Consider the following 12,441-nt stretch of genomic DNA (forward strand, 5'->3'; position numbering starts at 1 on the left):
TTAGCATATCCAAAAGGGAAGGAAGTCTGGAATGAAGCCAGTACAAGGACAGGGAAAATCAGAACCTAACAAGGATGGATTAGTAGCAGGATTATGACAGCAAAGAGGAGAGCCAGGACCTGAATCCACACAATTATTCTTCTAATTCTCTCACAATTGCCACAGCTTATTTATTGCTAGCACTAACTCTGGTCTTAAATGCCAGAAAGTATCAGTCACCTGTCAGCAGCACTCTTCAATGTTTTCTTTGGAACTGTGTGTTTCAGAATAACACCACAAAAAATTTTCCTTTCTATGACTCACTGGAAAAATTCACTAAAATGGGCTGAATTATATGGTATGTGAATCATATCTCAATAAGGCTGTTTTAAAAAGAAAAAGATTAAGTGTTTTTAATCAAAGCTTATTTCAGCAGAAATAAACTAAACAATTTTATGTAGTTATGCTAGGATTTTCCTAACCCAACATCACCATTAAATACACAGTCAAATAGGACACTGTCTTAAAAATTAAAAAGAAATACATATATCCATTTTAACAAAAAGGTTTACATCTTTTAGATGATCCAATGATAACCATCACAGGCAACTCATTATAGCATAGTCATGATGAGAAATGGGAAAAAAAAAAAAAAAAAAAAAAAACCTCACCAGAATGAAAATCCCATGGGCAGACAGTGTTAACAGCTGACAACCAACTACCCTGCCCCCATTTTATCCCATACTCTCCCCTTTGTTGCTTTGATTTGGTATCTGGCAAAGGAACCTAACACAACAAATGTATAACTGGCACCTTGGCTTGCACAATGCTTTTCTTTTTTCTTTTTTTTTTTTTTTTTGTCCTTTTCGTGACCGGTACTCAGCCAGTGCGTGCACCGGCCATGCCTATATAGGATCTGAACCCGCGGCGGGAGTGTCAGCGCGCTCCCAGCGCCACACTCTCCTGAGTGCCCCATGGGCTCAGCCCCACAATGCTTTTTCTAAATTGTCCAACAGCAACCACAACTATCTGTCCCTTCCCACAAATTAATTAGCAAAACTACCACTCATGATAAATACATCCATGGTCGCTGTCCCATTAGAGGCACAGTACACCTTCCTGCACGTTTATCATTTAGACAAGTTATCCATGTGAAATCAGTGTCCTCATATATCATACCAAGGATGTCCCACAATTTCACAAGAGGCAAAAGTTGTAACCATGGGGCTCTGACACATCAAAGGCAGTAAATTCCAAAAGACTTCTCTTCGTGCTCCCTCTTCATACCACGCTGGCTTACTACCATTCTTGGCTATATCTCTGTATAATAATGGAAGGTATAGGGTGAAATTTCTGGGTTTTCATTCTCTCTGTGTTACCGTAAATCCTTTGAGGTTTCCATTTTTAGGAATATAAACAGGGTTCGCGACTTTGCCTGTGTAAAGTTCACCACCTCTAAGGTGTGGCATTCTTGGACTCATGGCAGAAGCTTAGGGTAGTGGGAGGTGGGCTAGAATTTCGGTGCTCTAAACCTAGCTGTCTCCTACCCAGTCTTACCCCAAACAGCCAGGTAACTCACTGTAATATTGTGATATAATAAGAAATATATTTTTGGTTTCTGCTCCCTCCCTGGTTCCTGGGGCAGAGTTCCTAAGAACTTTGTAATTTCCTGAGTGATAGGAGCATCTGACACAGAACTCCTAAACCCTTGTAATTTCCTAGGTGATAGGAGAATCTTGTTTTAATGAGGCAACTCTCAGAGGGCTCCTGGATAGTCTCAGGATAGGGGCTGGTTACCAGGGGAATCAATCATGTGATGGAAATTTCAGCCCCACCACGTGACCTCCAGGGAGGGTAGAAGGGCTGAAGGTTTAATCAATCATGCCTACATAACAGAGCCTCCACAAAAATCCAAAGGACTAGGTTTGGAGAGCTTCTGGAGAGCTGAACACACGGAGGTTCCTGGAGAGTGGTGTGCCCAGAGAGGGCGTGGAAGCTCCACGCCTCTTCCCTATACCTTGCCCTACGCATCTCTTCCATCTGGCTGTCCAGCTGTAGCCTTTGTAATATCCCTTAAATTAAATGGGTAAAAGTAAGTAAAGTGCTTCCCTGAGTTCTGTGAGCTGCTCTAGCAAATTAATCCAACCCAAGGAGGGGGACATGGGAACCTTGATTTATATCTGGTGAGTCTGAAGCCAGGTCACTTGAGACTGGCATATGAAGTGGGGGTCAGTCTTGTGGGACTGAGCACTCAACCAGTGGAATGACATCTCCAGGTAAATCATGTCAGAAATGAATCATAAAAACCCAGCGGGCATTTGCTGGAGAATCTGGTATCAGAAATGTGTTGAGTGACTGTGCAAGAGAGCAGGAAGAACACTTTGGGTTTTTGTTTTGTTTTGTTTTGTTTTCTTTCTTTCCTTTTTCCTCAAGTCCTGGATTATATTAGAAAATACCTTTAGGGAGTTTCAAGATGGCGGCGGCTGCGGCGGCTGGCGCGGAGTAGCTGAGGTGGAAAAGGTGGCCACTGGGCCTCAGGCAGCCGGGAAACTTGTGGACCTTCCTCTGGCCATCTCTTAAGGGAGGACTGCTGCTGCTGGCCGGTCGTGGGGACTCAACGCCACTTTGCCCCCGGCAGGAGAGGCTGCCTCATTTACAGGCAACAGCTTTGAAGTGTGGAGCAGGAAAAGAACTGATTCTTAGCTGCAAAAGTGAGTCTTGAAACAGGGAACACGGAGCCAGGGCTGCTGTGGATGCAGCCAGGATCCCGGAGGCTGGGGCCGCACTGAAGGCGGCCAGCTGCCCTATTCAGGATTCGAGGTTTCAGGCCGGCATTAAAGAAGATTCCTGGGAGCGCCCGAGCGGCGCCGCGACTGAACAGCCCGAGGCGGCAGCGCCGAGAACACGGAAGGCAACAAACCAGAGACAGAGCGAGCGCCCGACCTGGCACAGCACTGTGAGTGATCCCTGGCACAGCTCTGTTCGGGGGGTGGATGCCCACGCGGCTCCCGCCTGCACCACCAGGCCACTCACTGCCACGGTGCTGCCTCCATTTTCCCAGGTGCGGGCAGCTCTGCCCTGCTCGGCCATCACTGAGCCCATTTGCTTGGCCTGGCGCGGGGCTTTCCGGACCCTGCGGGCCGACCTCCTCTCCCACTCCCTCCGCGGTTCTCTGGCAGGGCTGGGGGTGTGGGGCGTCCCAACCAGTTTTGGGAGGGCTAGGAAGTACGGGCGGGCCGACTGTCACTCCACCACACCCTGGACTCCGGCCCCGGTAAACTTCCTGTTACTGGGAGGCAGATACCATCTCTGCGACCACCAGTTTGGAAAAAAGCCTAACGAATTTCTGGTTGGGAATAGTGTGGTAGGAGAGTTCCCAGGTCCGCTTGAACCTGCCGGAGAGCAGGCTGCAGGCGGGCACTAGACTCGGTTTATACCGGGGGGATACAAAGGTGAACAAGACCCGAGAAAGATCTACACAGTGCTACAAAGGCACCCAGAGAGACCGGTCGTCTGTGCCTAGCAGAAACCTGGTAGACTTCCTGGGCGAGGCGGTGCTGAGCAGGGTCTTGAAGGCCCAGCTGATAGACGAGGGGTGCAGAAGACACGCCCCAGCCCAGCACAGTGTGCACAGAGGGGGGAGACGTGCGGCCAGGGAGGCGGAGACTCGACAGAAACCACACACCCGGTGGGGTCGCCACTGCACGATCTAACAGCCTGGGCCAGAGCACACGGAACGGGGAGAAGTCCTGTACAGAAAGTGAAAGCTCAACAGAGATCACACACCCTGTGGTACGTGATCCACCAGCCCAGCAGAGTACAAGCTGACCAGAAAGGTGGATCCCCGGAGAAGCCCAAGACCCGAGGCAACCACACACACAAGACACTAGAGGCCAACTGAGCAGTCACAGCGGGAGCCATACCAAATTGGCAACCATAGCAACATCCTAGTTAGTCATTAGTTTTAAACCGGTGGACTGTGAAACCCCCTGCAACAATGAATAAACACCAAAAAAAAGACACCAGAAATACAAAAAATCAAGAAAGTACACCACCAAAAGTTAATAAATCTCATACTCTAGATCCTATAGAACAAGAAGCCCTTGAAATAACTGACAAGGAATTTCGAGTGATAATTCTAAGGAAACTGAATGAGATACAAGAAAACTCAGCTAGACATCATGATGAAATGAGGAAAACTATACAGGATTTGAAAGAGGAAATATACAAGGAAATCAATGTCCTGAAAAAAAATGTAGCAGAACTTGCTGAACTGAAGAAGTTATTCAGCGAAATAAAAAACACAACGGAGAGTTTAACCAGCAGGCTTGTCGAAGTTGAAGAGAGAACCTCTGAACTTGAAGATGGGCTGTTTGAAATAACACAAGCAGACAAAAAGAAAGAAAAAAGAATCAAGAACATGGAAGAAAATCTGAGAGAGATATCAGACAACCTCAAGCGCTCAAATATCCGAGTAATGGGTATTCCAGAAGGGGAGGAAAATGGAGATTCCATTGAAAATATATTCAAAAAAATAGTGGCAGAAAACTTCCCAGGTATAGGAAAAATCACAGATCTTCAGATCCAGGAAGCTCAACGATCTCCAAACGTATTCAACCCAAAAAGGCCTTCTCCAAGACATGTCATAGTCAAATTGGCAAAACTCAGAGACAAAGAGAGAATCTTAAAAGCTGCAAGAGAGAAGCGTCAAATCACCTATAAGGGAGCCCCAATCAGGTTAACATCAGACTTTTCATCACAAACCCTAAAAGCTAGAAAGGAATGGGATGATATTTTCAAAATACTAAAAGACAAAGATTGCCAGCCAAGAATACTCTACCCTGCAAGGCTATCCTTCCGAAATGAGGGGCAAATAGTATATTTCTCAGACAAACAAAAACTGCGGGAGTTCACTACCACAAGACCACCCTTACTAGAAATCCTCAAGGGAGTACTGGGTTTGGTTCCTGAAAAATAACTACCACTGCCATAAAAACCTAAGAAAAATCTAAACCCGCTAGTACAATAAAAATGGCATTCATGAAGAGAAAACAAGCTAACAAAAACACTATCTACAACCTAAGGAACCAACAAACAAAGAAACCAAACAGTAAATCAGAAAGCAAGGAACAAAAGACACCTAAGACAACCAAACAACCAATAAAATGCTAGGAATAAATCAACACCTTTCAATAACAACTCTTAATGTTAAAGGCTTAAATTCCCCAATTAAAAGACACAGACTGGCTGACTGGATCAAAAAGCAGGACCCAACTATATGCTGCCTACAAGAGACCCACCTCACCCATAAAGATTCACACAGACTAAGAGTGAAAGGATGGAAAAAGATTTACCATGCAAACAGAAAAGAAAAACGAGCTGGAGTGGCTATTCTTCTATCTGACAAAATAGACTTTAAACTAAAAACCATAAAAAGAGACAATGAGGGACACTACTTAATGATAAAAGGACTGATCCATCAAGAAGACATAACAATCATAAATATGTATGCACCCAATGTTGGAGCAGCCAGATTTATAAAACAAACTCTATTAGACCTAAAGAAGGAAATAGACACTAATACCATAATAGCAGGGGACCTGAACACTCCACTGTCAATATTAGACAGATCATCTAGGCAAAGAATCAGTAGAGAAACACAAGATCTAAACAAGACTCTAGACCAATTGGAATTGGCAGATATCTACAGAACATTCCACCCAACAACCTCAGAATATTCATTCTTCTCATCAGCACATGGATCATTCTCCAGGATAGATCACATATTAGGTCACAAATCAAGTCTCAATAAATTCAAAAAAATTGGAATTATCCCATGTATCTTCTCAGACCACAATGGATTAAAACTAGAAATTAATAACAAACAAAACTCTGGAAACTATACAAACACATGGAAATTAAACAGCATTCTACTTAATGACATATGGGTCCAAGAAGAAATCAAGCAGGAAATCAAAAAGTTTATTGAAACTAATGAAAACAATGATACATCATACCAAAACCTGTGGGATACTGCAAAAGCAGTATTGAGGGGAAAATTTATTGCATTAAATGCTCACTTCAGAAGAATGGAAAGATGGCAAGTGAACAACCTAACACTTCACCTTAAAGAACTAGAAAAACAAGAACAATCCAATCCTAAAGTTAGCAGACGGAAAGAAATCATTAAGATCAGAGCAGAACTGAATGAAATTGAAAACCAAAAAACAATTCAAAAGATCAACGAATCAAAAAGTTGGTTTTTTGAAAAGATAAATAAAATTGACAAACCATTAGCATGGCTAACAAAAAAAAGAAGAGAGAAGACTCAAATAACAAAAATTAGAAATGAAAAAGGCGATATTACAACTGATTCATCTGAAATACAAGGAATCATTCGAGACTACTATAAACAACTGCACGCCACCAAATTTGAAAATCTGGAGGAAATGGATAAATTTCTGGACACACACAAGCTCCCAAAACTGAACCGTGAAGACGTAGAAAATTTGAACAGACCAATAACAATAAAGGAGATTGAAGCTGTTATCAGAAGGCTCCCAACAAAGAAAAGCCCAGGACCAGATGGATTCACAGCAGAATTTTACCAAACATTCAAAGAGGAATTGACACCGATTCTTTACAAACTATTCCAAAAGATTGAAACGGATGCAAATCTCCCAAACTCATTCTATGAAGCAAACATCATCCTGATACCAAAACCAGGTAAAGATATAACCAAAAAAGAAAACTACAGGCCGATATCCTTGATGAATATAGATGCAAAAATCCTCACTAAAATACTAGCAAACAGAATACAGCAACACATACGAAAAATTATTCATCACGATCAAGTGGGATTCATCCCAGGGATGCAAGGTTGGTTCAACATACGCAAATCAATAAATGTGATACACCATATTAATAAACTCAAACACAAGGACCATATGATCATCTCTATAGATGCTGAAAAAGCATTTGATAAAGTTCAGCACTCATTCATGACAAAGACCCTCTATAAGTTAGGTATAGAGGGAAAGTATCTCAACATAATTAAAGCCATATATGACAAACCCACTGCCAATATCATCCTGAATGGGGAAAAGCTGAAAACTTTTCCTTTAAGAACAGGCACTAGACAAGGATGCCCACTCTCACCACTCCTATTCAACATAGTGTTGGAAGTACTAGCCAGAGCAATCAGAGAAGAGAAGGAAATAAAGGGCATCCAGATTGGAAAAGATGAAGTCAAACTGTCCCTGTTTGCAGATGACATGATCCTATATATCGAACAGCCTAAAACCTCTACAAAAAAACTGTTGGAATTGATAAATGATTTCAGCACAGTAGCAGGATACAAAATCAACACACAAAAATCAGTAGCATTTCTTTTCTCCAATAGTGAACATGCAGAAGGAGAAATCAAGAAAGCCTGCCCATTTACAATAGCCACCAAAAAAATAAAATACTTAGGAATAGAGTTAACCAAGGAGGTGAAAAATCTCTATAATGAGAACTACAAACCACTGCTGAGAGAAATTAGAGAGGATACAAGAAGATGGAAAGATATTCCATGCTCTTGGATTGGAAGAATCAACATAGTGAAAATGTCCATACTACCCAAAGTGATATACAAATTCAATGCAATCCCCATCAAAATTCCAAAGACATTTTTCTCAGAAATGGAAAAAACTATTCAGACATTTATATGGAACAATAAAAGACCACGAATAGCCAAAGCAATGCTCAGCAAAAAAAATAAAGCTGGAGGCATAACACTACCTGACTTTAAGCTATACTACAAAGCTATAATAACCAAAACAGTATGGTACTGGCATAAAAACAGACACACTGACCAATGGAATAGAATAGAGAATCCAGAAATCAACCCACACACTTACTGCCATCTGATCTTTGACAAAGGCACCAAGCCTATTCACTGGGGAAGGGACTGCCTCTTCAGCAAGTGGTGCTGGGATAACTGGATATCGATATGCAGGAGAATGAAACTAGATCCATACCTCTCATCGTATACTAAAATCAACTCAAAATGGATTAAGGATTTAAATATACACCCTGAGACAATAAAACTTCTTAAAGAAAACATAGGGGAAACACTTCAGGAAATAGGACTGGGCACAGACTTCATGAATACGACCCCAAAAGCACGGGCAACCAAAGGAAAAATAAACAAATGGGATTATATCAAACTAAAAAGCTTCTGCACAGCAAAAGAAACAATTAAAAGAGTTAAAAGACAACCAACAGAGTGGGAGAAAATATTTGCAAAATATACATCTGACAAAGGATTAATATCCAGAATATATAAGGAACTCAAACAACTGTACAAGAAGAAAACAAGCAACCCAATTAAAAAATGGGCAAAAGAGCTAAGTAGGCATTTCTCTAAGGAAGATATACAAATGGCCAACAGACATATGAAAAAATGCTCAACATCACTCAGCATCCGGGAAATGCAAATCAAAACCACATTGAGATACCATCTAACCCCAGTTAGGATGGCTAAAATCCAAAAGACTATGAACGATAAATGCTGGCGAGGCTGCGGAGAAAAAGGAACTCTCATACATTGTTGGTGGGACTGCAAAATGGTGCAGCCTCTATGGAAAATGGTATGGAGGTTCCTTAAACAATTGCAAATAGATCTACCATACGACCCAGCCATCCCACTGTTGGGAATATACCCAGAGGAATGGAAATCATCAAGTCGAAGGTATACCTGTTCCCCAATGTTCATCGCAGCACTCTTTACAATAGCCAAGAGTTGGAACCAGCCCAAATGCCCATCATCAGATGAGTGGATACGGAAAATGTGGTACATCTACACAATGGAATACTACTCAGCTATAAAAACGAATGAAATACTGCCATTTGCAACAACATGGATGGACCTTGAGAGAATTATATTAAGTGAAACAAGTCAGGCACAGAAAGAGAAATACCACATGTTCTCACTTATTGGAGGGAGCTAAAAATTAATATATAAATTCACACACACACATACACACATACACACACAAACCGGGGGGCGGGGAGGAAGAAGATATAACAACCACAATTATTTGAAGTTGATACAACAAACAAACAGAAAGGACATGGTTGGTGGGGAGGGGGGGGAGGGAGAAGGGAGGGAGGTTTTGGTGATGGGGAGCATTAATCAGCTACAATGTATATCGACAAAATAAAATTTAAAAAATAAAAATAAAATAAAAAAATAAAATAATAATAATAATAAAAAATAAAAATAAATAAATAAATTTAACCCACTGAATCATCACCAAAAAAAAAAAAAAAGAAAAGAAAATACCTTTAGCATCCCAGGAGACACCTGAAAATTCCCTTAGGTCCTCAATCCTCCTCCCCCTTATTGTAGCTGAACTTCTTTACATCAAAATCCATCTGGACCTTCTGCATGTAGCTTAGTCATGATACAGAATGTAAGAGCTGAGCGCAGTGCTCTGCCCTGCTCCATCATTGAGTGTGAGGTGGCATCCAGGTCATTCACACACCGAGCACTGTGGCCTCAAGTCCCAGAAAGGTAGCCTCAGTGGGAAGTTCTCAACGTGCTCCTGCAAGTCAGGCTTCCTGGGTCTGAGACAAGTTGCTAAGGACTCCTATGAGGAGGAAGATAATCAAGCTTTCTCCAGTGGGAAAAGTACAAACCTCTCCCTACTTGAGGACAGTAATCAGTCACCCTAGAAACCAAAAAGCACTTACAGGCATTTGAGAGTTTAAAATTGTTACAGGGTAGCAGAGCCCTTCCACTGTCAGGACTGATAATTATCCAACCAACATACAGAGAAGGACAGGACAATAGAGCAAGAGGAAATGGGCCACTTTACTGAGGCCAGCTTGAAGCTCAATGTTTATAATATGGCTTTCCTCCTGTGTAAGATGAAAAGAAAGTACAAAAAGAGGGGGATGGACTTTTAAGCACACACTACCAGCTCAAGCTACCCAGCTGTTTAAGCTCTTCCTGTTATGCAACCATTAAAGGTAATTTCTACCTCTAGTTGAGTTCAGAGTTCTAAAACTGTTCTTTGAGTCTGACCGATTTAATACATCCAAGGCCCAGAATGGCCTAAAATCTTATAGCCTTATTTAAACTTTTTCAGAGGACAAACATCACAGCAATGTACTCTGTAATTTGAGAGACTATTATACACAATGGTAATCCATATAGTTTTCCTCTTGAACAAACTTCAAAGAAGAAACATCTAAGGAGGACGAAGGCTTATTTGGGTAAATCGGGCTCACTCTGAAAGTTTAACTTTCATTAAGTGACACAAAATCTAAAAATTGACGGTCTCTGATATTAATAATAACTATTAAAAGGTTCAACTTGATTTTGTTATTTCTTGCCATTAACCCACTACATTTTCTCATTAGAGAGTCACTTTTACCATAGGAAAATGACCTGTTCAAACAGGTCAGTTGACATTACACCATTAACACATCCCCTGAGGCAATACTTCTCAATCCATCTCCTCCTCAAGTAAGCAGAAATAAAGTAAAAAACACCTAAACCTTTATAGAAGCAAGAGAGTTGAACAGCATCCTTCTGGAACTGCTTGCTGAACTGAGGTGGGGATGGGATAGACTCACCAAGCACATAACATAAAACACACTCGAAATCTCAATAACCAAAAAGGGGGGCGGGGGGAATTCCAGTGGCAATTAGTAAAAAAGAAATAAATACAGACTACATCTTTCTCCCATTTTAGTATGAAAATACGTGTAGGTAAATGTAAAGATTCTAGGCAAATTCAACCCCAAACCAGCTGCTGACCTCTCCACCCTCCAAAAAAAAAAAAAAAAAAAAAAAAAATGCTACAAAATATATTCTTTATCAGCAAGGAGGCCCAGAGGGCAAACAGATAAATATGGGGAAATGGGACAAGCATAATCACCATCATTTAAGTTAGAAAACAATTTAGCTGGAAAGTCATGACATAAACAAGGCTAGCAAGATAGAATTCAAACAGCAAACGCACTCACCAGATGAAGTGTCCGATACATACAGTCACCAGACCTGTCACTGTTTTCCATCCTGGGCTTGCGCCTTATTTTCCACAGTGCAGACATCATCAGCAATATATTCTCATGGCAATTAATTCTACCACCTGACGTGTTCGGCACTGGATCCGAAGTTTCTTAAAATAGTCTGAGAGCACCAGACATCATCCAGCTCCGAAGAGAGCATCCTCTCATCTGGACATCCCATGCTGGTTCTCCCAATGAAAACCTACAGCCACATCTCAATGCAGAAAGGACAGCGACGATGCCACCTGGAGAGCAGCACCCGCCTCCCATCACTGCCTGCTGGGAGGCTGTCAAGGGCTAAACCATGGACAAGAACTCATGCTTTGATTTCACCTGGCTAAACGACAAAAGTTCCAGAAAGGAAGAGAGCTGAAACAGGCAAGAAAATAAAGCAGAGAACGCCTCCCCAGGATGCCAGCGTCTCTCCCCTGTGGCCGAGATCAGCTGACTGGCCAGCATCCTGCACTGCCCAGGAATATTAAACCTGTCCGGCTACCACAACTTTGAAGGCATTCCTCACTGAGTCAGGAGCAGGCATTAAAAATACACCTTTTCTTTTTTTTTTTTTCCCTAACAGTTTATAGTTTCAACTTTTCTGCTAATGCTGTGTTACAAAAACAGACATTTCTAAGACAATAACAATATGGGTTAAAAAAAAAAAAAGTGGTTCTGAATGGAAATGTTTTGAAAATTATTCTAATACATTTGCTAAATGAAAAACAAAACCACAGCTGACAGGGGGCCTGGAATGCATGACACTTGCCCAGAGCTAATTAGCATTCATTTCCAAAAACAAGAGTTTCCAATTAGAAGCAGGGAAACAAGTAGCCAGTGGTGATGAGGCTCTTTGAGGTTGTCACCCACAGTCACAAGAGGAAGGGGGTGGTTTACAAAGAGAAAAAGGCCGCCAGACTGCCACTGCAGCGTGATTGTCCCACCCCCCCCACCCCCCGTGGCTGTGACATTCCATTGCCACCACCACTCAACAACAACCACACAATTATCTACTTGCTCAACTCCAAAGGCCGCATAGCAAAAACTGCCATTTAAAAAAATTGAAAAACGCATAAAACTCACAACATGCTTTCTCTTTGTCTTGCCCGATTGTATAAAACAGTTTATTTAGCAAAAACGATTAAGCAACAATAACAAAATTAACAGATCTCACCTATTCAGCTGGAATAAAAAACGATGATTTGTTTCCACTTATTAATTTATTTATATTTCTACACCTAGCCTGGTGGATTCAGACAAGGCTAAATCATCCTCCCATGTATAGACAGCTTACAACTTAAAAATTAGTTTTTGTTTTATTCTCAAGAAAAATTACACACTGATATAGGAGATGCATCAAAAAATATTTAACCTTAATCAAGAAACTTAAGATATTTGCTTTCT

The 12,441-nt window shown here is 41.5% G+C and overlaps 1 protein-coding gene across 3 annotated transcripts in view; it reads right to left on the reverse strand.

Annotated features, from left to right (window-relative positions):
• Positions 1-12,441, reverse strand: part of TIAM1 (TIAM Rac1 associated GEF 1) — a 141,360-nt gene that overhangs the window by 33,182 nt on the left and 95,737 nt on the right. For 2 of the 3 annotated variants that reach the window (XM_063094823.1, XM_063094819.1), the window contains exon 1: positions 10,999-11,088. The exons of the other annotated variant lie outside the window; for it this stretch is intronic. In XM_063094823.1, the coding sequence (XP_062950893.1) occupies positions 10,999-11,088 (90 nt within the window). Of the gene's footprint in view, positions 1-10,998; positions 11,089-12,441 lie in introns of those variants that run through there. 3 annotated transcript variants of the gene reach the window in all.

Source organism: Cynocephalus volans, chromosome 1 (genome assembly GCF_027409185.1).
Source record: "Cynocephalus volans isolate mCynVol1 chromosome 1, mCynVol1.pri, whole genome shotgun sequence".
NCBI classification, from domain to species: Eukaryota; Metazoa; Chordata; class Mammalia; order Dermoptera; family Cynocephalidae; genus Cynocephalus; species Cynocephalus volans.